The 26782-nt window shown below is 37.6% G+C and overlaps 1 protein-coding gene across 1 annotated transcript; it reads right to left on the bottom strand.

Annotated features, from left to right (window-relative positions):
* Window positions 1–44: 44 nt before the first annotated feature.
* pask (PAS domain containing serine/threonine kinase) lies at window positions 45–26782 on the bottom strand. The gene is made up of 20 exons (XM_067363676.1): window positions 26580–26782; window positions 26272–26444; window positions 23649–23866; window positions 23359–23526; window positions 14946–15080; window positions 13211–13345; window positions 12591–12771; window positions 12067–12230; window positions 11396–11507; window positions 11202–11303; window positions 10876–11050; window positions 9388–10340; window positions 7365–7540; window positions 7122–7277; window positions 6761–6886; window positions 3717–3851; window positions 3385–3584; window positions 1209–1342; window positions 955–1098; window positions 45–840 (listed from the first exon to the last, which is right to left on the bottom strand). The coding sequence occupies exons 2-20, from the start codon at window positions 26432–26434 to the stop codon at window positions 644–646; spliced, it is 3774 nt and encodes a 1257-aa protein (XP_067219777.1). The 5' UTR covers window positions 26435–26444; window positions 26580–26782; the 3' UTR covers window positions 45–643.

The raw sequence follows: 26782 nt of genomic DNA, 5'->3' as shown, positions 1-26782 counted from the left end.
CAAAAATGAACTGCAATCATTTTTATTCAAGAATTCCAGTGACATTAACATTTTATAGAGGCTTTACAAAGCCTGAGAGCAATTTTAATTAATACCAGAGTTACAGACAGCCAAAGCAAACTGAAATTATGCCATTAACAATTTATTCATAAGATAAAATATTCATAGATAAGATAAAATATTCATAATTTAAAAAGGTTAAAATCAACCTAAAATATTTTAAAACTCTGAAGGCCTAATAACAGGTCTCAAAACTCAGGTGTGACCCTCATTCAGGTCTAGTGCATCTTTTAATAAGACAATCCTTGTGCTCAACACCATTACAACAGACAGCGAGAACTTTCTACATCTCAGAATACCATGTTTTAAACCTCTTTGAAAGGTGAAATACATAACACATTTGATGAATACACTCCAAATCCTTCACCAAACACCAAGATAAAGCAGTTTCTTAGCAACACAGATGGCTTCCATTCCCAGGCACAGTTTCCTTTTGCTCTTTGGGCGGACTGGTATCATCAAGAAGGACAGCAGGTGGACGGAGAGTTCTGCAGAGATTGTGCATTAGTGTGCATGGTGACATTAGACGTAATGTCATAATTAGTTGGCCAGAACGCATTAGCGTTTCTTTCACAACAGTTCCTCATTCATCGGTGAGGTATTTCAGCAGCTCGGACTGCAGCGCCGCCATTGTTCTCCTCTGCTCCTCATCCTCCTCATCTTCATCGTCATCTTCTAAAGGAGTGTCTTCAGACGTGTCCAGGTTGTTTTCGGGGTCCAAGTAGAGGATGTCTGCTCGGTGCACACATGACGAGTTGGACTCCACGTGCTCTGTGGATTCTGAAATAAAATCGTATATCGTATGAAATCTGAAGCATTTAAAGTAAAATGTGTTTGACTGAGCTGAATATTATCTTTTTGGTAGCCAAAAGCATAAATAAACTAAACCAATACCATTGCTGGAGGGAAAAACCTCTCCCCACGAGTACTCTGCTAGATTTATGGGTTGCTGTATCCACTGCGAGTCCAAGAGCTCCTCTAGAGTCGTTCTCTGATAGACCTCTGGGTGCAAAAGACCAGCCAACAGGACATACAAATCTAAAACAAGAACAAAGCAACAGGTTGTACTGTACTAAAGTCACGATTTGTGAAATTAGTCACATGTCTCTAGTCGATCTTTATGGTTGTGATGAAGCAGATCTTCAAACCTGCAGATATCTGGCATGGAGGGTTGAGTCGGGCCTGCAGTGTTTCTTCCACACTGCAAAATGGGTTTTCACTGAACAGTAAGGTGTATAAGAGCACTCCTAGAGACCACATCTCCAGCTCTGGACCCTCGTATCTACATTCATCAAAAACATCACAATGAAACATAGAGCTTGCCGTCTCATATTTAAAGGGATAGTTCACCCAAAAATTAAAATTTTATGTTTATCTGCTTATCCCCAGCGCATTCAAGATGTAGATGACTTTGTTTCTTCAGTAGAACACAAATGATGATTTTTTAACTCCAACCGTTGCCGTCTGTCAGGCAAATAATGGGAGTGAATGGGAACTATCAAGAGTCGAAAAACCTTGCATAGACAAATCCAAATTAAACCCTGTGGCTCGTGACGACACATTGATGTCCTAAGACATGTAACGAACAGTATTTATATCATTTTACACCTCTAACACACCACTATGTCTAACTGTGCAACAGCACTCGCTTAGTGAGGTCTGATCGCGCTCTGACAACAGCAGTAATATCTGTCAGAGCGCGATCAGGCCTCACTAAGCGAGTGCTGAACGCAGTTGGACAGTGGTGTTTTAGAGGTAAAAAATGATAGAAATACGGTTTGGTTTCTCACACAAACCGATCGTTTCGTGTCTTAGGACATCAATGTGTCGTCACGAGCCGCAGGGTTTCATTTGGATTTGTCTACGCAAGGTTTTTCGACTCATAGATGGAGTTCACATTCACTCCCATTATTTGACTGACAGACGGCAACGGTTGGAGTTAAAAATCATCATTTGTGTTCTACTGAAGAAACAAAGTCACCTACTGTGCTGGGGGTAAGCAGATAAACATCAAATTTTCATTTTTGGGTGAACTATCCCTTTAACCTTTACATGCAGTCTGACATGAGACCACAGCACTAGCAAACCGCAACCATCTAACCAATTCCAGATAGACAAAAATCACGTCCCCCGGTCTGCATTTATTCTTGTTCGAGAAGCGGTTTCACCAGGTTATAAAGGATAAGAATATCGAATACCAAATTTGATGAATCATGCACAATGACAGCATTAAAAGTATATGGGATCAATTTTGAGTTCATGTTCAATTTAAGGGCATTGTGGTATGGAAGCTTGTTTCCAGCACTGAATAAAAATAAAATTAATTAAAAAAAAAAAAAAAAAAAAAAAAGGGAGTTTGTGACTTTGTATCTTACAATTCTGACATTTTTTCCCCTCACAATTGCGTGATATACACTCACAATTGCGAGTTATAAAGTCAGAATAGTGAGATATAAACTTGCAATTCTGAGAAAAAAAAACATCCTTTTCCTCAGACTTGGACTTTATGACTGGCAATTGCGAGTTTTTATTCTTTTCTCAGTATTGTGAGGTAAAAACTTGCAATTGTGAGAAAGTCAGAATTGCAAGAACAAAAGGTTTATTTCTCGCAATTGTGAGTATATCTTGAAATTATGAGAAAAAAAGCTTCCATTTTGTTGTGATCTCAGTCATGCTATGAAGTTAATGTGTTGCTCTTTTTATAGACATGAATATATGTGATAAATTGATGTTTACTTATTGTTTACGTTTACTAATTGTGACTTTGTGAGGGAAAAAGTCAGAATTGTGAGATACAATTGCGTTATATAAACTCACAATTGCGAGTTATAAAGGAAAAAAAAAAAAAGTCTTTTTCCTCAGACTTAGACTTTATGACTGGCAATTGCGTGTCTTTACCTCACAATTCTGAAAAAAGTCAGAATTGTGAGGTAAAAACTTGCAATTGCAAGAAAAAGTCAGAATCGCAAGATATGTCTTTTTTAAAAAAAGTCAGATTTGTGAGACAAAATTGCGATATATAATTCGCAATTGCGAGAAAAAAAATTGCTAGTTAGTATCTCACAATTCTGACTATTTCTCGCAATTGCGAGTTTATATCGTGCAATAAAATGTTTTATTCGGTGGCGTAAACAAGCTTCCATGTCGTTTTAATCTGTCATGCTGTGAAGTTAATGCGTTCCTCTTTTTATAGAAATGAATACACAACCCTTATGTTACCCTTCCCACACCCTTAACCACCTGATCCTATCCTATATTCTGTCCTTATCAAGCTAAGACACACAGGTGGAACTGAGACGGGCTGTGTGATGTTTCAGTACGTACGGGTTTCCCTGAAGCACCTCTGGTGAGCAGTACTCCAGAGTGCCACAGAAGACATAGAAAAGCTTTCCAGGTTCCAGCCGGGCAGCTGAGCCAAAGTCGATAAGCCGGATATGAAAGTTCGAGTTTATGATGATATTTTCATCCTTAATGTCCCTGTGAAGCACTCTTTTGCCCCGCAGGTAACTCACCGCGGCTACCAACTGTGTACACACATACAGATATTTCAGGGAAAAAGTGAAAGACAAAAAAAAAAAAAATTTACTTCAGAGCTCACATCAGAATATTAGAGGACTACTGGCTACCAACACATCTACTTATAGTCTGTTTCTCACCTGTCTGAAGATGTAGCTGGCTAGAGGCTCGTCCAGTCTAGGCTGCATGTCGATAAACTCAAACAGGTCTAGTCCGTCCCCATGTTTCTCCATGACCATTTGAAAGAATCCCTCATTCTCAAACACCTCCAACACCTGCAGCAAAAATTTAGGACACTAAACATCAACCACAGTGAACACGCTATAATAACAAACTATAGCATTTTTCAGGATTCTTTTATGAATTGAATGTTCATTTATGTAAAATAGAAATCTAACATTATAAATATCATAATTTATAATGCATCTGTGTAGAAACAACAACAACAACAAAAAAATTTATTGACTCCAAACATATTTTTACAAATGAGAGGAGTACAGTAAAACATACTTTAATCACAATGAAACCACGGAAGATTTATTTATATAATTTTATGCACCAATACAAATAATAAATATTTATCTACGTAAATTTTACCCAAAACATTTTAAAGCATGCATTCTGGACAGATTCATTGAATTGAAAAGTTCAAAAGAATTGATTTGCATAAGTGAATCAAGTTTGGATGCAAAAAGTGAGCACGAAACTAGTCTGCTGTGTTGTTTAGGAAACTGAAAAGGTCATGAAACGCAAAAACATTTTTTGAGATGTTAACAGATATGTACAAGTTGCACATCAATGTAAACAACAATAGCACTCACTGGGCCTCATTTATGAAACAAATGTACAACAAAACGGTGCGTATGGCGGTTTCCACGCACAACTTGCCATTTATCAATATGGACGTGAACAGAGACTACGATCAAATCTCACGTCAGGTCTCAGCTTGTGTACGCAAGTTTTTGAGGTAGCGTGAGCTTGCGTGCAGCATAGTAAATCTGCTGGAGAATTATAATGAGAGCATTTTGATCATTTAGATTATTTTCCTGACAAACAACCGATGCTTATCAAGATTAGAATGTCATATTAAAATTAAATTAAATTAGAATAGATGGGTGTTTGTGATCCATTAAAAATACCATACAATATTTTATTTTTCAGGGGTTTAGCTTTACATGCGCAAATAGCAGCAAAAGAACATGAGGATTCACACAGTCATATCACGCACCTGTAGCACTTCTGTGAGCCGTGAAAAACAGAATAAAATTAAGTAGGTTATATAAAAGCAATAAAATAAATAGGACTAACTTTACACAACATTCATTTATTTAATATTTCATTAAATAACATTAAAAAAAGAAAAAACTGATGCTCGTTTTTGTGACACTAATATCCAAGTGATCGCGCAGGCACACACACATCAGTTCTAGCGTTTGTAACTTGACATTTTAGCTATTCATCAAACTAAAATGCAGTCAACCAAACATAAAAGTTGCACTGCTCAAATTTAAATGGTCCGCTGTAGATCAGCACACACATTTTTGTGAAGGAGGATGCTGATTTACATGGATATACTGGAACACTAGTGAAGCACAAAGCCTTGTTTACATAATGAGCAATAACCAAAATGTTACATGCAAATATAAAAATATATCTGGATTCTTGCCAAACGAGAGATGTGAGCCCATTAGTTTCACTGTAGCCTAAAAAAAAAAAAAAAAAAAAAAAAAAAAAATTTGGCTTGACTTTTGTTTATAATGAATTCCACTATGACAATCTAGTTGATGTTTTATTTTATAGTTTAATATATAAATTTTTCATTCTTGTTCTGTTCTGAATACCATTGAACAAAGTATTTGTTGTGGAGGGAACTACAATAGGCCTATGAAATGTTTTTTTTTTTTTTTTTTTTTTTTAAATCGATATTAAAAATATATTAAATTAAGGGGTTAACGGGTGTTTTGGTGTAAAATGAATTTGCCTTTCATGAGATTACTTCCTCTTCTTGGCCGTTTCTCCATGTTGTAAACTTTGGGGCGAAAACTGTCAAACTTCCTACTTCCAAACTGTGAATTTTTAGGGACGTGATATTTAAATGCCGATTGTTTTCAGCCACCACATTTATCAACGTACGATATTCGTACAATAGGATTGCCAGCATACGAATGTTTGATAAATCATACGTGAACCCTGTTGTAAGATGATTACTGTGCTCAGATCTGTGCTCGTTTCTATGATACATTGATAAATGAGGCCCATTATGTTTATTATTAAAAGAAAGATTTATTTATTTATTTAGCCATTGCTTTTTAAACCAGAAAAATGAAAAGTTGAACCAGTGTCACAAAAAGTGAGGCATAGGAGTTAATTCTGAGTGGTGATTGGCTGCCATGGCTGGAGAGTATGATTTTACGCCATCAATTTCTCAGTATTATTCATGATAATAGACTCATTTAATCCAATCACTGCACTGTATTACGCATGAGATCGCATCACGTGTTCGGACACGCGTGTCGTAAGTGTATGTTTCCTCGGTACAGTAGCACAAATAATTTTTTTTGCATTTTCCAATAACGTAGACCAAAAAATTATTCGGTAACACTTTAATGTTTAACTAATGAACCTCAGTGTAATGTATTAACTAACATGAACTAACCATGAGCAATACATTTGTTACTGTATTTATTAATCTTCGTTAACGTTAGTTAATGAAAATACAGCTGTTCATTGATTGTTCATGTTAGTTCACAGTGCATTAACTAATGTTAACAAGATTTTAATGTATTAGTAAATGTTGAAATTAACATTAACAAAGATGAATAAATGCTGTAAAAGTGCAGTTCATTATTAGTTCATGTTAACTAATATAGTTAATGTTAACTAATGAACTTTATTGTAAAGTGTTACCAATTATTCTTTATTCCCCCAACTCCGCTCATATTTTAATAAAGCGTGTGCTTCATGTCTGTGTTTTATTGGTTGTTTTCTCCCCTCTTCCCACCCTCTACACTCCCACTTTTTTGCACAGCTTTACTCATCCATTTTTTGAGTCTTTCTCAAAGCTGAGGTGTGAAATCAGGCTACAACGGGGTTTCATGAAACTTTAATAGCCAATTTATTTAATTCATTTGGGCGAAATAATATTCTAAATATTTAATATATAGTCAAACAGGTCTGAGTGTACCTTCACGATATTGGGATGTTGCAAACGAGCCAGTATGGCCACTTCCTGAGTGACCCGACCCAGATCAGGATCATCCACCCAGCATTCACTCACCACCGCACTTTTCCTAATGAACTTCACAACCACCTGAAATTGAAATGAGAGATAATAAACTCAACATCTCTTCACCAGCTTATATAACTGTCCATAAAAGACTGGATGGACGCTACAGCAATGACACTGACTCAGTGTGTAAACATTCTCTTTTAAGAACCCTGTCTAAGGTTTGAACAACTGACGTCAACATTATCAGGTTATTATCTCTCAACCGGATGAATATGAGTGTATGAACAACAGTGAGTGCAGAAAGAGTGTCACTGACTTCCTGTCCATCTATCCGTCTTGAAGCAAGCCAGACAAAGCCAAAGGCTCCCTTTCCAATAGAGCGCAGCGGGCGGTAGTCTTCCTCAAACTGACCCTCACACGCTCCGGACTGCTCCAGGTCCACAGAAGAGCGCAGAGGATCTGAACGAATTGCCTAAACGAAAAAGAAGAAAGAAAAAAAAAGTTTCTTTATGATCTTAAAGAAAGGCTTTAAAATTTCTCAAGTACTCATGCAGATCACCTCAGCAAGGCTGCAGGCAAAGGCCTCCTGTTCTGGGGCTCCTGTCCTCACTGTGGGAGACATTGTGCTCTGTAGCGCCTCCTGGTGGTGGAGCAAGAGATGACTCCCACTCAGCCATAGACAGACCAGAGAGCTGCCGCTGGACAGGGACACCCATCGCACATCACACTGCACCTCTACACAGAATGAGAAAGATGGTGAAAATGACTACTTTATCAGTTGTAGTCATGCACTGAAACATCATAAAATGTACAATAGAAAAAAAATGTATGGTGCTTTCGAGACATGGCATACAGAAAGAGTACACAGCCTGAAATGGAAAAATGAAGTACAGTAAGAGATAACGCAGTCATTAACACAGAATGAACCTAGACAAGGGTCTCGAATCACCCTGAAGGGATTTATTTTGCCATAATGACAACAATATCCTGCTTATTACATGACTACTTGCCAAATAAATAAATGGATAAGAAATGTGGATTTGAGTTTAAATTATTTTATTATCTCACTTGTGGATTACCTTAAATTGACAGTTCATCCAAAAAAAAAAAAAAAAAAAAAAAAATGAACATAAGGTCATCATTTAATCACCCTCATGTTGTTGCAAAACTGTACGACTTACTTCTGTGGAACATAAAAGATGATATTTTTGCATAGAATGGAAGCCAATGGGGTACAATGTTGTTTGGTTCCCAGCATTTTTCAAAATATTCTCAATTTCCTCTATTTTAACCACTTAATTGTCATTTAATTGTTTTAACCCCTTTGGCTTGGTGCTTTTTTTTTATTGGCTTTTTTTCCTATCACATGTTTTAGTAATCATCATATATTCGGTATCATTTGAAAGCTTAACCTTATCAATTAATACCTTTTAGTGGGCTCCTCCCCCTAGTGGGCTGTGTCATGTTTCATAATACAACATTTATTTGAACTACTTTATAATCAACATTTTTCTAATCTTGACAAAACGCATATCTTCTGAAAGGTCTGAAACTCAAGGTTCCATATTTGGTTTTGTGATAGAAGTGATATTGTGACAAATTTATTTATTTGTGACAGGAAAACGCATTAAATTCTGTGGAATGTGAATGTCACCCTGTGGCTACTTTTAGTATTACACCTAAACAAAATCATTTTTTGAGATATCAACTTCAAATTTGGAACACAACTTGGTTAGACATATGGCTTTAATTTCATAGCTATTTTAGAGTACAAATTCTGTTTCGTAAAATATAGATTTTGTATAAAATAATTGTTTTGTACAGTACATTCATTTTATAGTAACTTGGTTAGAGATATGCTTCCATTTCATAGCAATTTCAGAGTACAATTTTTGTTTTGTAAAATATATATTTTGTATAAAATAAATGTTTAGTTCAGTACATTTGTTTTACAGTAAACAAACTTCTATAACTTTTTTACACTTTCATTTTTTGAAGTGCTTTCACTTCAGCTATAATCTTATCAGTGTCTTCTTTAAAAGAGAGATCCAACCTTAGGTCTGTATTCCAAACCATTCATGAATTACAACCATTTAAGTCTGGAGAGTGCTTTTTTTTTTTTTTTTTTTTTTTTTTACATCTATGCTCAAAAAGGAGGGTGACAGATAAGGGGTTTTAAAGTGTTTTTCCTCAGTCCTTGTCTTGATTTAGCTTCTGCCTTTCTACCCATCTAAATTCAAATGATTTATGCTCACCATAAAATAGAGAGAAAAAAAAAAAAAAAAAAAAAAAACACTACTATAAGCATTTCAGGATGCAGTATGAAAAGAGACCACAGAGTGATAAGAAACATGAAAGTATGACGGCATGATACATGGATAGTTTAACAGTCATTATTATATATTTTGGCCACTCAATGCAGTGTGATTGACATTATCTGCTTCTAATATTGGTCTAATCAGACTAATGGCAAGTTTTTTTTTTAAAAAACATCTCTATTACATAAAGTTCTACACAATACGGTCATTATGTGTCCCTAGTATAATTAAAACAGTTGAGCTAGAGGGACACAGCTGACATACCGATTGGTGTTCCGTCTCTGTTGTAGCAGGTCACATGAATCCTGCCCTCTGGAATGGAAGAGTTCACCTTGACTTTCTTCTTAGGAGTGGAGGTGGCAGGAGTGTCGCCTGGCAACAGCATTCCACCCCTCCCCCTCCGGAGATCCAGAACATGGCCAACAGCATGTTCCGAAAAGGAATTCCACTGTTCCAGAACTTTGGTTAGATGATTTTTTGGCAGTTGCTCTACAGTCTTCTGCTGAGGGCTTGCTAGCCTTTCTTGATCTTTCGGTGATGGGGCAGCTCCTTGTGTTGCTTCTTGCTCTGGGCAGATTTGAGCTTCTGTTTCAGGGTCTGACTCTACAATAAAGGGTGAAGGAGTACGCAGGAGCTCAGCTGTGTCACATGAGGTAAGTGAATGGTTGAGATCTGCAGGCGCATTTGGGATCTCAATGCTGTCGTTCAGGTCCATCTCTGACATGGCATGTACAATGACATCTCCGTTAGAGTTCAAATCCAGAAAGGTGCTGCCTGATTCCACTAGCTGACGTCCCTGCTGAGACTCATCTATCTTTTCGGGCCCAGAACCGCCCACAAGCCGCTCACAAAACCCAGATGACGACCCACTACCCAGGGAAATCACCTCAAAGCTTGAGTCCTGAAGCCGGGCCTGCTCTGAACACCGGCAGGCCTGCACGAGAGGTTCAGGATGTGGTACAGAGTCACAGGACTTTACTGGAGCTTCTTTACAGTCTGAATTTAGGGCCTTGGAGGCATCTCGCCCAGCAAAGAGCTGCTCTGATTGGCCACATTGAGCGGAGACTGGAGCAGAGAGGCAGGTCTTGTGGACCTCCAGGGACTCCACCAGAGCAAAGGTCTGTAGCAGAGCGGTGGTAGAGTTGGCAGAGTCAGACTCAGACACTTGAGTGGTCACATCCACAATCTGCTCACAAAGCTCTGTAGTGTCATCCAACCTGAGATAAACAGAGAGAACGATGTCAAATCATGGAAATCTGCACTAATCATCTATTGTCTTCTATTCTGATCTATAGAGTGCTTATTTTTGTCATGAACAGAAAGACAATACATATTTTTGGGGTTAAGCAGGAATCCCACAAAGACACACCCAGGTCATATCACAAAATAAAAATATAATAGTTTTTTTTTTAAAGAAAAAGAAGCCTTTTTTTTTTTTTTAAATAGTGACATTTTCATAATTCAGAAAATAAAAGGTGCACTACATAAAAGAAAAATCGTTTAATTTAATTAAATCGCAAAAATTACAAACAAATGCTGCCATAACATTAATATTTTATTGTTTTAACAATACAATATGATGAGCTTTAAGAGTTAAATATAATAGTAATAATAGGTTTAATTTTCTTTAAGCAAAGTACTTTTTCCTTATTGTCAGGTACAATATGACCTGGATGTTTCTGACAGGCTTTGAGATATTAAACTGTGCACATCAACAAAAACTAAATGGTTGGATTTAGTGGAGTATCTAACCCATTCAGTGGTGTGGAGGTGACAGCAGGTGAGGTCATGGTTGATGGGACACTGCCTTCCTTCTCCAGTTTTGCGTTGGTCCCAGTAAAGATTCTCTTTCCTTTCCCAAGACCCACTCTCCTACGCATGGCTAGATGCACCATCACACTATCACCAGCAAGCACTGTGTTTGGATCTGCACATATCATCCAACCAGACACAAAACATTGGTTAATACAAAATGTAAACAGCAATAATTAATTCAACATTGAAGTTATAGCAAAAACTTCATTCAAATTAGTACAGAAAAAAATAATGTGTGTTGAGCAATAGCAGTAAGAACTCACTACACGTCTCCTGTTGATCTTCCTTAGTTGAAAGCATGTCAGTAGAGAGGGTTATAGCATCAGCAGGGGGACAGTTAACACTAGCAGAACATCTACAGGGGTCTGAGAAGAAGAAAGACAGGATGAGAGGGGATTTTAGAACAGCATCACAAGCTAAAGTGTGTGTATCCTTACAGTGCATCATGTCTCTGTACCTGTGTGGCTGTCAGATGGGCTGGATGTGTCTTGTGGATGAGATGCAGGGTGGTCGCTTCGGTCCGCAGCACGAACTCGCTCATAAAACGCTGGTATCAGGTATGTGACATTCTACACAGGTGCACAGGCCTGCTGTTAGCATGTAAACTAGCTTTGACACATCAACATTGCACTTTTTGAGGTCCAGAAAGGTACTAAAGACATTAAAACCGGCGACGTGACTACAGTGGTTCAACCTTAATTTTATGAAGCCAAGAGAATACTTTGTGCGCAAAAACAAAACAAAAATAATGACTTTATTCAACAAATTCGTCTGTTCCTTGTTATACTGCTACGCTATTTTTGTCGCAGAGCTTCAATGTTTTTGTCTGAACGCGGGCTCAGTATTGAGCCACCGTTCGGACGTAAACACTGATGCGGATTTTATCATAAATATCTTAGTTTGTGTTCCAAAGACAATGATAATGATAAACTTTCACTCTATAATGGTTAAGCTTTGCAATTAATCCGCAAATCATAACTACGATCTATTAAACCCTTACTGGTCGGCTTAAATCCAATTGAACCCACTAAAACTTATCCATATCTTTATTAAAAGGGTTCTACAAACCTTAAACTAAATCCCAGCAACACAGAGTAAATAAAAGGGAATGTTTCATAACATCTGTACCTTTCCAAGCAGCTGACTGCTATTGTATCCGAGCAGCAGAGAGCTGAAGGGGTTGTTGAGACTGTGAATGGTACCATTGGGCAGGAGCGTCAGGAGACAGCTACTGGGAGCAAACACACACACTGACCCGGAGTACAGCACACCACCCGTACCCGATTTACCACCTGCAGGACAAGAGTGCACAACATTTATCCTACTGAAATCAATATCAATTTGAAGTGTAATTGAAATATAATAGATCCAATTATATTTATCAGCAAATTCCTTAATGAGACTGGACAAATACCAACAAGAAACAACAGTAGATTTTCTTTATGTCAGATCAAATATTGGAATTGCACTATAACTAGCAACCCTAGGTTATAAATAAATCCCCACATATAGAGAAATCTGATTCACAGTTAAGAAATTTGCCAACACACTTAAGATCGACTGTGTTTGTGACTTCAGTCTGTTGAAGCAGCACAATAAAACTATAATTTCTAAAACTCTGCATGCACTGCAGCGAACGAGTGAGGACTGACCTGAAGGAGTTCGGTTGGGCTGTCGAGAGCCAAGGAGTGAACCATCAGAAGGTTTTGGATGTACTGATCCATTCATCTGGAGCGGTGATCTTCCACAGGACACAGCGGCCTGCAGACGGACACATGCTGGAACCACCAAACCAGACCTGGCTTTCACACACAATCTTTGCACACGTGACACCTGAGATACAAAGCAAAGAAACAAGCTATAATAGGGTTGTTATTAAAACTGAAATCAAACAAAAATTATTAAAAACATTTGTTAGCCGAATTAAAGCTACAATAAAATGGAAATATATTAGATGCAAAACAAACTAAATGCAAATTTGCCTTGGCAACTAACTGAAATAAGTTGAAGCACTAAAATAATAATATCTTTATAAAAAAAAATTAAACAAATTAAAATGACACAAAAATAAAAGCTAATTCAAAATATAATTAAACTATAACAGTATATAAATAATACAAATATAACTGTTGCACAATGCTGGTTTGACAGAACCAATAATAAAGATGAATCAGTTATTTTTGTTGTCACTGGTATGACCAAAACAAATTGCAAAAATAAAAACTCTAGGGAAACAGTCATCTTATTTTTTTTTAAGAGACATGATCATGACCTTGGGAGTTGTCCTGCAGTTAAAGGGGATCTGCAAAGATGGCATCAGAGACATGATTAACATGCCAGTCATCTCCTCAGCATCGTGGTAACCATAAAGATGGGCAAAAGTGGCATCACAACTGAGGATTCCGCCCTGAGGAAACAGTAGGAGGAGCTGGAACTTTTCTGGTCCACTGAGTAACAGCTTTACAAGACAATTTTCTTTAACGGTACTCTACTCTACACTACCCCACCCCAAAAGTTTTGGATCAGTAAGAATTTTAAATATTTTTGAAAGAAGTCTCTTAAGATGACAAAAGGATGCATTTATTTGATCAAAATTGTAAAATGTAATTTCTTTGATTGCAAAGCTGAATTTTCAGCATCATTACTCCAGCCTTTAATGTCACATTAAAGGTCACATTTTTTAAATGTGATTGTAAAGTGATGTAAATGTGATTGTCTTGTCTATGTGGTATGGTTTTCGTAAGTGTGAATCAACTTACTGTAATGCAAGACAAATTTTAGACTTTGACAAAGCTATATCATACATGATCCTTCCGAAATCATTTTAACATGCTGATTTGGTGCTCAAGAACAATTCTTATCAACGTTGAAAACAGTCAGGCTGCTTAATATTTTTGTGGAAACTAAGGCCACATTGACACTAGTGCATTTTTGTTTTAAAACGCATAACTTTTGCTACGGTTACGCCTGTCTTTACACTGCTCCAACGTTTTCAACTGAGATTTTCGAAGACGCTGCAAAGCCCATTTGTATTTGAAAACGTCAGAGTTGCATTTCAGTGTAAGTGGACCAAAATCTGCACTAATCTTTTGAAACGATGGCATGGCTGCCCATGTTTGCTCTGAGTATCCTTGATGACTGTGTAAACAATAACATGGAGATTGAACTGCAATGGCTGGCTTTGTCATCATTTTTAGCAGAGGCAACCGTTTATACTTGTACGAGCATGCGGTCATGTGACATGGGTTTTCGGTGGTGTAGCGTAGACAGATCATTTCTGAAGCACTGTGGAAACACCAGTGTAGACGAGGATCGTTTTCATTTTAAAACACGGTTTTAAAACAAAAACGCACTAGTGTAAATGGACTTAATAGAAAATTCAAAAGAACAGCATTTATTGGATTTAGATTTTTTGTCTACACTGGATGTGACAAAGTGACCATTGCAAATCCATTTGTTCTTCGTGTCACAAGTAGCACAAGCACTTGAAGTATGTCAAATAGAATGGGGCATCAGTTTACTCTTGGGAATTTGTAGTGTCGCACCACATCGCATCCAGTGTAGACAGCATCACTGATTATAATGGATTCCATTTGCTCGACACATTGCTCACTTCCAGTGGAAATATCTTACTGACCCCAAACTTTTGAACAGTAGTGTATGTTTTAGTTAAACTCTGTTGATATTGATGGCATAATGTCATTTAAAGCTATTAGCATTAAAATAATACTAATAATCAACATTATGCTTACAAAAGCTCCTAATGTCTGGGGTCAAATTGTCACCAAAGCAACTTTGACATCTCTGAAAAGTACGCCAATTGTATTAATCAGAAGAATTCATAAACATGCAAATCTTGTGTTACAGACTTTTCAACATGCCTATACACATTTTTACCCAATCAGTGATGTTTGGGGACATTTTGACCCCACTTGCTGAAATTTACACATAACAGGAGGGTTAAGTTAATACATAAACCTTTCAGTGCACAAGGGAATGAGTCTCACATTTTGAGTGAAAGTCACGTGTGCTGTGATTCTCTCCACTCGCTCCAGCAGGAGCTCTAAGATCTGCTGCTGCTCTGGTAATTGAAGCCACACAGACACAGGAAACTCAGCTCCTGTCAAACTCACTGCAGTCACCTGTGGAGAGAATGAGCCAGAGCAGTGCTTTAATTAGTGACACTCACATCCAGTATAGGAAAGCAGAGATCAGAGCCAAAAGCCACTTTTCCACCTTCGGGCCAAAACGTTCTCTTTGTTTAACCAACTGTAAGGCCTGATTTTCCTGCTAAACAAAAACTGAGATAAAGCGTCCTGCAATAAAGTAATAAAACTTTAATCTGGAAAGAAGATCTCAAAGAAGTAGCAATGGACAACACCTTGCCCCCACTCCAAAAGGACAACGCCTCCCCCCACCACACACACACACACACACACACACTCTCCTTCCCCCTGCCTCAAGTCATTGAAAGTTATTCAAAACATATAATGTAACTTTTGTATCTATTGTTTTTCCCTTTTCATGTTTGGTATCATTTAATTTGTCTCAGTGCGATTGGTAAAACGGTCTCAATTTCATAGCAGTCACTAGAATTATGAAGAAGATGGAAAATTAAGGAAAATTCTGTCCTCTTTTTGGGTGGTGTCTCTTCTCCTCTCCCCCAAAACAGGTGTTGGTGTAATAAACATTTACGATCCTTTTGTTCTGGTTCTGGTATAAAAGGTAAAGAGCAAAGCAGTCAGGGGGGATCTTCTGCAGGCCCCCACAGGGATGGGTGAATGTCTGAGGACATTCACCCATCCCTGTGTATACAAGCATTTCTTTGAGTAATCGATATTATGCATTTATCATTTCTGAATTGGCTTCTAAGTGTCTAATTGTAATGTAATTGGTATGATATATTTTTACTTGACAAATAAAATGTTATATTTGGTTGATTCTGTATTATTCTTAATCCATTATTTCTAGTAGATCAAAGCGAAGGTATTACCTCAAATCTGTGTTCAGGATTGGTCATACGAAAGGTTTAATAGATGGAGCATAGAGCACGTCAATTAAGTCCATTTCGATTTCTGACAATCACTGCCTTAAATAAGTTGCAGTTTTCGTAAATATATCAAAACTATGCTTTTTGTTACGAGTAAGCAGAGCGCGACCGACTTAAAGGTAGATATTTACCCTGCATCCAATGTTTAAGGTCAGACTGACGAGTTTGTGTCCGGGAAGAGTGCTCAAATCGGCCGAAGTAACTCTTCTAAAGCGATACCGGGACTGCAGTGAACTAAATAATTGAAGATATAAGGTAATCAGAATAATCGAATATCTAAATTAATACATAACAAATGATTAATTTCTAATTGGAGACACAACCCTTAGAATAAGAATCATTTGAAATTGGAGTCAGATTAAACGAGTGAAATTAAGTGAACTTCACAGAGACGCTGAAAAGGCATACACGCTTAAACCTTCCCCGTCCTTTGGGAAACCGTCATTGGACCTATTAGGCGGGCCTTACAAAGTGGTGACCCCGACGTGATCTCCCATCTTGTTGGCGAGTGTCTTTTCAGTGGAAAATTGGGATTTGCAACAAGTAAGAGGCTTGATCATCTTCTCTTTCTTCAGCTGTGGTAAGTCCATTCTTATTTGCCTTTTAGAAGTGTTGAGGGAAAGATAATTGCATCCTACACATTTGTAGAATGGGTCGGCATACCCATAGATTTAAGACCGGAGACCGAAATCCGGTGGGGCTGGAGAATTAGACAACCACGTTATCAGGGACATGATAGTGGCAGCGTAGATGAGAAATGATATCCCTTGCTTTAAACTTTAAAGATCTCCTTGTTTGCCTAAGCAACAAGAGATTAACCTTAAATTGGAATAACATCATCCAAATTTTATTCTGGTATTCAACAGAGGGCTGGAAAGGAAAACCTAAATTCTGAGGTAAAGAATGCCCAGCTACATGTTTATTTGTCTTGCTGCAACGACGTTGCAACACTGAAAATAAGCAAATGGTCACGTTGTGAAAAAATCTTGTGATTGGATAAGCCAAAAGATAACAAGGGAGAAAAATCTCTCACTGGAATCCTTTGTGTGTGGAATGTAAAGCTGGACAAAACAATGTTGTAAAACTAAAAAGTTTTCAAAATATAAGATTTGGACATAATTCTGTCTCAGTCCTGGAGAACTGCTGCCATGCAGAAGTCCTAGAGACTGCAACTGGGAAAATACACTAAATGTTAAAATTGATGTGTATAATGATAATTATGATGTCACTGAGAGATTTGTAACCAAGCTTGAGGGTTTCACCCAATCAGAGGACATGCCCAGCTTGTCTTTGTTTCATAAAATAAATTTCAAGAGGTGCTAAGAAAGTTTACAACTGATGTCACAAATGGTGTAAACAGCACTGGTTAAGGCTCAGTCTTATAAAACATATATTTTACCTTGGTCTTATCAGACCTTAAAATTACTGCACTCTTGTATGTTGTTTAGTGTCTCAAAAAGAAACTGAAAAAACAAACAGACCAACAATTAATCTTTGTGCTCTCAATCAAACCTGTGTTTGTCCAACCTTTCTTTTCATATCCAAATAGATTCACAGGAGAATGTAATTGATAACATCTTAGCCCAAAAATAAGAAAATTGTGTCCAATTCTATATTGTAGTCACAAAAAATCTTAATTGAGCAAATGATGTGACCCAATATTCACAGCATCAAAGTCTATAACCGTTTCCAGTTTAGCCTGTTGCTGTGAACAATGCAGTGCCATCACAGCTGTAGCTGCAGGGCCAGATGCCTTCTAAAAGATCAGTGAGGTGACAAGTCACTCTTCACAAATTACTCAGCCAAGACCCTCTTGATACCAGCAAATAAAATTATTTTTAATTTATACTATTTTAATATAATATAATTTATATTATGATCACATCATGATATATTATATTATGATGGCCAGGGATGGCCTTTAATCTCATGATGATTCAAGCAATGGTTTGGAAGAAGAAAGGATTTTGGAGAGGAGCAGAAGGAATTAGAATGTAGTAAGATGGAACCAGAATGTAGACAGAAGTTGGAAGCACTGTTAGTGCTGAGAGAATTATGAGGAATCAATGGAAGGATTCAAATTTGTAATTGTGTTAAACACATTGTTCTCATAGAACACACATTCTAGTTGTTTGTGCTACTACATGTGCACCTAGACTAGTTGAGTTTATTCTTTAAAACACATGACTGCTTTACTGTAAGTGATGAGTTGACACACTTAGGTTTAAGGTTGTAGATGCTATGCATTCTAGGCCATGTGTCTTGTGTAAGTTGGAATAACTAGTACTGAAATTGTACAACATGTGTGTCTGTGTTAAATTTGTTTGTCTCCTAAATGGAACACTCAGCTATCTTCCATATAGCTGCAGTTAAACCATGCACAGGAGCATAGAATTGCCATAAGGCTACAGTGTGCTTCACAATTGCATTAAATAAGTTGTAAAGAAAAATGGAAGGAATAAATAAAATTAATGGGAAAGAACTTCTTTATCTTCTATCTGTGCAATAATCTTTAATGAGAAAAATTACAATGACCAGTATTTAACAACTAAAATAATCAATCCGCTTGTCATATCTTGAATAGGCTAAATCCATTCAAGATCAAAACAGGAATTAAAATTCAATTCTATTGATCTGTAACCCAGTGACAAGAGGAAGTATAAATTTTGATTTTCCTTTGCAACAAAACCACAAACAAAGTGGACAAGTGTTAGCAAACTCCTCTCTGAGGGCACTGGATCATATGGGATCTGATCAGGGAAGTTATTTTACTGGACATGTAATTAAAGTTGTTAATATCAGGCAGAGACTCTTCTGTTTTACAGACCACAGAGGTCCAAATGGTCAAGTATTTGAATGACACCATAAAAGCCAATTGCTAAACAAACAGCACAGCACCACAAAAGGTGATCTGGTGCCCTAATCACAGATCTGGCTAGTGTGAGATTCCCCCAGGAGACCCAGGTGTGATAATGCTCACAACACAACAGACTGTGTAAGCACAGCTGCAATAGCAACTCAAGGTGTAAGATTCTCTGACACGCTTAAACACCAGCAGTCAGATCTGACCACTAACATTCAGTTTATCTGGCCTTTTCTTTGCAGAAACATAATCATAATAATGATCTATGTCTCTGTAAACTAAAATAAATTTTCTTCTAATGGCATACAATCTTAACAGATTAAAGCCATTTGCAACAACTGCGTGGATAAAACCATTAAAGAAAAAATTAAGATAGCACCATCTATCTTAACATAATTAGTTTGAAGGTTCAAGATAAACTGTTTTCCTGTGTGTCTGTTTCCTTTTCAGGATTAACAGCTGCCATGTTATGGGCCAGATTCCACAAGGTTCTGGTCCCACCTGTATTGAGCCATGCCATACAACTTCACACGCAGGAGATGGGGGTGAAACTTCAAGAGGCCATCTCATGACACTAATAGATACATGGCCTCCCAGTGTAAAACTGGAACTAAATTATGCAACACAAATTATGGTAGGATAGACACCACCCATCTTCTACACAAACATACAGAACACACACTACAAACTCACAACATCTCTACCTGGCATTCACATACATCATTCACCTTCATACATATAGGACAAGGGAAATTATTGTTGTAATGTATTTTCCTTTTTAACTGTGTCAATTTTGAGGTATAATGGAAACACTGTAATATGCAGGACATGTGCATGGCTTTAGTCACACACCAATTAATAGAATTTCTGATCATTCAAATTACAAATTCCAAATTTAAATGAGACCTATTCAGTGATGTAACTGGTCTCTTTGGACAAAGCGTTTTGGCATTGTTGCAAACTAGGAGGGCCCCCTAGTTTCCAACATATGACTAATGGCAAATTGAACTAAACAGTTAGAACTGAAATGCAGGCATTTCTATAAATCAGTTACTCAATTCCCAGACCTCTATTCTTGAGTGTGACTTTGCCTGTACATCAAATGCACAGATGATGGTTGTAAAAGCTAAACAAGAGATTTTAAATCTCTGTTTCTGTAAATTCCATTGTCTAATTGACTTGATTGAAGCGTAAGTTCTGCATCAAGGATGTGCAGTTAAAACAACTATTATAGACAGTTTTATAATTGTAATTATGAAATTGTGTATTTCTATGTTTAAGTATGTGATATATTTAATTATTTATACCACTGATAATATACTGGTTATTTAGACTCTTTGCTAATTGCCTTTAATGCATCCAGACCAAGTCTAAATTCCACTATAGTGAAGAATCTGGTGATTAAATGAGACCTGCTCACTAAAGATAGGACTCTGAAAGGGAGACCTTCTTTACCACTCGCACTTCTGACATGTTCATCATGTGTTATTTTGTGTCATTATGTTTTTCCAACAACCCTTTTCCTCATCTTATGATAACACGTATCATCATTGTTCAAGTATTGAATGGTCACTCAGAGGTTGTTCAGGTGTCCTGCACGCAATGGAGCATCATCAGATAAATGAATCCTTCACCCATGGAAATTTGACCTGCCCGGCAAACTAGACCTTCTACTTGAAGGTAACCGAGGATTTCTCACAGGATCAATTAAACCTGGGGCGGACACAGGTGTTTCCGCAAAGTGTAATGAGACTTTCCTGACACGTTCTGCTCATGCTGACCAACACAACAGACTTGGTACAACCAGTCATTCTACAGACAGAAAACCACCACAGCCAAGTGCAGGTGGAAGCAAACCTGACCAAGAGGATCACAGACATGTCCAGCTGCTGCAGCATCCAGTCAGCACAGTACACATCTGAAGGGACTGTGTGCCACAGAGATGCATCCTGCTGTACTTTCATCTTAATGTTCAACCTGCCTTAATGATGTTATTTCAGGTGACGACTTGACTCCTGCACCCATCGACTAATGAGCATATGAAAGCATGCACCCACCATGTGGAAGCAGGAAATGTCCAAAAGTGGCCCCTCAGGGACTCATTGAATTTGCCCCAAGGGGCCAGGGGCCATCTGTAAGGCCTGATTTTCCTGCTAAACAAAAACTGAGATAAAGCGTCCTGCAATAAAGTAATAAAACTTTAATCTGGAAAGAAGATCTCAAAGAAGTAGCAATGGACAACACCTTGCCCCCACTCCAAAAGGACAACGCCTCCCCCCACCACACACACACACACACACACACACTCTCCTTCCCCCTGCCTCAAGTCATTGAAAGTTATTCAAAACATATAATGTAACTTTTGTATCTATTGTTTTTCCCTTTTCATGTTTGGTATCATTTAATTTGTCTCAGTGCGATTGGTAAAACGGTCTCAATTTCATAGCAGTCACTAGAATTATGAAGAAGATGGAAAATTAAGGAAAATTCTGTCCTCTTTTTGGGTGGTGTCTCTTCTCCTCTCCCCCAAAACAGGTGTTGGTGTAATAAACATTTACGATCCTTTTGTTCTGGTTCTGGTATAAAAGGTAAAGAGCAAAGCAGTCAGGGGGGATCTTCTGCAGGCCCCCACAGGGATGGGTGAATGTCTGAGGACATTCACCCATCCCTGTGTATACAAGCATTTCTTTGAGTAATCGATATTATGCATTTATCATTTCTGAATTGGCTTCTAAGTGTCTAATTGTAATGTAATTGGTATGATATATTTTTACTTGACAAATAAAATGTTATATTTGGTTGATTCTGTATTATTCTTAATCCATTATTTCTAGTAGATCAAAGCGAAGGTATTACCTCAAATCTGTGTTCAGGATTGGTCATACGAAAGGTTTAATAGATGGAGCATAGAGCACGTCAATTAAGTCCATTTCGATTTCTGACAATCACTGCCTTAAATAAGTTGCAGTTTTCGTAAATATATCAAAACTATGCTTTTTGTTACGAGTAAGCAGAGCGCGACCGACTTAAAGGTAGATATTTACCCTGCATCCAATGTTTAAGGTCAGACTGACGAGTTTGTGTCCGGGAAGAGTGCTCAAATCGGCCGAAGTAACTCTTCTAAAGCGATACCGGGACTGCAGTGAACTAAATAATTGAAGATATAAGGTAATCAGAATAATCGAATATCTAAATTAATACATAACAAATGATTAATTTCTAATTGGAGACACAACCCTTAGAATAAGAATCATTTGAAATTGGAGTCAGATTAAACGAGTGAAATTAAGTGAACTTCACAGAGACGCTGAAAAGGCATACACGCTTAAACCTTCCCCGTCCTTTGGGAAACCGTCATTGGACCTATTAGGCGGGCCTTACACAACCGATTCCAATTTTATATGGAGCAGCCGGTTAGAATATGGTTTCATTTTCCACAGTGGGGATGTTAACGGAAATCTTAGTAATGTAATACAAATGTGTCAATTTCACCTTGCTCACGCAAGAGTTTACAGACAATAGTGACCACATTATGGAGGATGATCAGATATTTCTCTAAATTTTATTATTAATTTGTGTTTATGTCACTAAAATAACACACTTAAGCCAGCTACAAAGAAACTTTTAGCCACTAGCCAGGCAACAGACAAGTGACCAATCCTGAGTTGCGTCACTACACGCATTCTACCAGGACGGTTCAGCACAACTGTGCTGAGAATTTCAACCCTAGAATGGTTTGTAATCCTGCCGTGCCATACCAGGCTCAAGTGGAAATGTAATTGGAACCATTCCTTACCATTCTTATAACCGTTCGGCCCGACAGTGGAAAAGCGGCTGAAGACAAAACGTACAGCATGGAAGGAATTAAATATTCATGACTCATAGAAGTTTAGCGACAGCTAAGAGAATTGTTGTTTTAAGGTGCTCTATGTAAGTTTTTGACTGTACTAAAGCATAAAAATACCATAATATGTTTCCAGATATTTATTAAACATGCTCAGTTCACATACTCGTTTCTCTGAAAACCATTGCTACAGCCAGTTAGTTATTTTACTTTCTGTTTTTGTTTCGGTCTGTGCAAGACCCTACGTTGCCAATTTACCCAATAGTATTTCGCCACCCGAGGTTGCCAGTTGTTGGAAAACACATGCAGCGAATTGCAGCCATGGAAGTCAGCGAACAAACTGGATCAGAGATTCTACCCGACCTAAAAAGCCTCAGCATCCATCTAAAAATCTCTATGAACGGGAGCATATTAAAACGTGATACCAACTCATCATAAATCAATAAATCAACTAATTATCTTGCAGTGTGTAAGTTTCCTCGCCTTCCAATATCAATTGAGCTCGCTCCTGTTGCGCGTCTTCAAACTGGCAACCTGCGAGAGCGTCGAGTCTGGAGGAGGGGGCGGGCAAACAATATTTTGAATTTGGACTGCAGTACCAATTTCAACCACTAGCTGTCATTCTTACATAGAGCACCTTTAATTAAATGCAGTGTTCTATACCACTTTTGCAGAAATAGCAACTAGGTTCCCATCAGAATCCAGAGTCTCCTCCTTCAGGGCTTCCTCTAGCGTATGATTGGCTCTTAGTAGAGCGGTCAGCTTCCGACCAATCAAATCACTGTATGCACAATCAAACAGCTTACAAGCATGTTCATTTGCATCCAAAACCTTCCAAAAAAGAGAAAGAAAAAAAGTAAAAAATAAATCAATCATTGAAATCCTTCATAATAAAAATAAATAAAAAACAAATTAAAAAAAAAAGGGCTTTGAAGAGCACAGTCGTTTGATACCTGTGATGTGGTGCAGTTAATGGATAGGACAGCTTTATTAGGGTTAATGGTGAGAGCTGTGCCTCTCTTCTCTGGAGCGATACAGATGAGCTGTCTGAGCAGAGAGTTCTCCAACACAGGAGACCCTTGATTTGATGACGGAGGCACAGGTTGGAAGCAATGCAGATCAGAAATCTGAAGATTCCTTGTCGCCACTGATGAACCAACATGAGAATCACCTTTTGGAAAAGAAACATTTTGCCATTATTTACTCACCTTTCCAAACCCTTTTGAATTTCTTTCTTTTGTGGAAAACAAAGGGAGATTTTTGGCAGAATGACAGCTTCAGTCACCATTCATGTTAATTACATGCACAACCATTCAAACATTTGGGGTTAGTTTTTTTATTAAGAAATTAATACTTTTATTCAGTCAGCAAGGACGCATTAAAGGATTAATTCACTTTGAAATGAAAATTAGCCCAAGCTTTACTCACCCTCAAGCAATCCTAGGTGTATATGACTCTTCTTTCTGATGAACATAATCGCAGAAATATTAATAAATATCCTGACGCATCCGAGCTTTGGATGGCTTGAGGGCGAGTAAAGCTTGGGCTAATTTTCGTTTCATAGTGAACTAATCCTTTAATTTGATAGTAAAGTGATAGTAAAGACATTCAGTACTTCCCACACATAGTCTTTACTTGGGCGGGCCACCCAGGTATATTAACGGCTGCCCAAGTATATTCAGAGACACATTTATGCTTTTATTTTCTCCTTTTATACTTTTGTATCCGCCCAAGATAATGAAATCCATCTGTGATCGATTAACTAGTGGAAAATCTCCCCTCGCCATAAGCGTTGTGTACCTGCTCGTTATGTGTGTCAGAACAGTTTACTCCCACTGACATTCCCACGTGCGCTGCAGAGATGCGGTGGATATTTCCCAATGAGTGCTGCATGTTGCAAAGTCACAAGGCGGCGCTGTTGTGCGTTCTACACTTCTACAGGCTCGCGAAACACTTCAAAGTGATTCTCAAACAATGAAAAGCGCAGATTTATGCCAAGCGATTGCTAATGAGCTCAAGTTGATGAATTATGACAATGTTTACTTTATGGTCTTTATATAAAATTTTTAGATGGTTGCAAGAATCTGAAGGATCAGCTTGCAATTGTGTAGACATTTCAAAATAAGAGTCCTGGTGTATTTCGGGCTTGTTTATAATTAAACGTCATGCTAATTTTTTCTTCTTCTTCTGGGCATTATTGGTATTTTGGTTACACAATAAATTGTATTTAATTTGATTTCCATTTAATTCATAGTAAATTATTGTAGTCTCCCCCATAGGAAGAAAAAAATAACATTATTTGACACGTATATTATTCATTATATAAATTACTAGTAAAATCTCTGTCCCATTCACTGAGAGACACTATAGGTGCATCCCAATTTGCGTACTTGTGCACTATTCTATGACGTTTTTAAGTATAAATAGTGCGAGTAGTGCGTTCACACAGAAAATTCCAAAAAGAAAAAGTGCACTTTAAATACCCGGATGATGCACTTATTTAATGGAAAAAACGAGGTGTGTTGAGTGTTGGACACTTCGTGCACTCAACTGTCGCAGCTTTAATTACGTAGTGGAGGGGGAGGGAGGATTGGACTCCGTTGTTAAATGACAAAATAACCTTATACAATTCACGTACTACATGGATGAGTGCATAGTGCACAAGTACATAGTGTATAAGTGCATAGTGTATAGTGCGTCATTTGGGACGCAACTAACATGACAAGAAAAGGAGAACCATTTAAATGCTGTAATTTTGCATAATTTACAATGCATAATAATGCATAATATTAGTATGTAAATAAATGTAATAGTATGCTATGTAATTAAAATGAATTTCATTAAATAAAAATACTGTTAGAATCACATTTTTTTTTTTTGTCACACGTAGTAGACCATTTTTGTGCTGCGGGTAATAGGGGCACAGTTTTTTTTTTACTCTCTATTCATCATTGATAATATAAAACGTTGCTTGAGCAGCAAATCAGCATATTAGAATGATTAAAGAATGGAGTAATGGTGGCTGCTGAAAATTCAGCTTTGCCATCATTACAAATATATTAAAATAGAAAATAGCCGTTTTAAATTGCAATAACATTTCAATATTAGTTTTACTCTATATTTCATCAAATAAATGCAGCATAGGTGAGCATAAGAGACTTCTTTCAAAAACATTAAAAAAAAAAATCTTACCAACCCACATTTTGAACAGTAGTGCATTTTTTTTCCACACAGTGAAAGTGAATGGCGACTGAGTCATTCTGACAAACATCTTTTTGTGTTCCACTGAATAAAAGGCTTACAGTTTTGGAACAATACGAGGGTGAACAAAAGTAAGCCAATCAGGCAAACAATTTTAGAAGAGAATCTCTTTAGCTACCACTCTGAAATCATATTTTCAGTGTTTCTCTTAAAAGACCTTCTTTGTGGTTTCATGTTATTGTCATCAGCTACTGCTGTATACTGTATTGTTGCAATTTTGGTAAATATTATTGTTATTATTTTCTAATATCAGTATCTTTTTCGTGTCCAGCTGTCCACACATTGTGGCACAGGTGTGGAAGCGGCCTGGCCCACCTGACGCGTCCATGCGGGTGAGAGTGCAGTTTCGTGCGGAGGGGAAGGACTGATTCATGCAGAACGAGTCACTCTTCATCAAACTGCTGATACTGCCATCACCATCAGCAACACAAACACTGTCGCCCACAGGGCTGCTCCTCCGGTCGTGCATCAGCCACATCCCCGATGAGCTTCAAATGAAAGTGGACAGTCATAAATACGATTCTAAACAACAACCTTATTGTTTTCGAGACGAGTGAGAAAGCTTTGCTCATATATATCGCATAATAAACTAATACATCATGCTTGTAAGAAGCGCGACTCACCCACCGCACTGCTCGTTTTAACAACACACTTGCTGTGCTTTCAGTTTACTGCCTGCTGCCTTGGAGACAAGAGTGAGGGATTGTTCCTGCTTTCCTTTTAGATGACTAAATTCAATAATAAATAACAAAACAAGCACTTGCTTAAAAATAAAGTTCTCACTGGCCATAAACAGTGTAGTTTCGAAGTGTTTGCGTGAAGTATA

This window comes from Chanodichthys erythropterus, chromosome 16, assembly GCF_024489055.1.
Source record: "Chanodichthys erythropterus isolate Z2021 chromosome 16, ASM2448905v1, whole genome shotgun sequence".
Classification (NCBI taxonomy): Eukaryota; Metazoa; Chordata; class Actinopteri; order Cypriniformes; family Xenocyprididae; genus Chanodichthys; species Chanodichthys erythropterus.
Note: the sequence above shows the minus strand (reverse complement) of the source record. Positions and strands in the feature narration are given on the sequence as shown.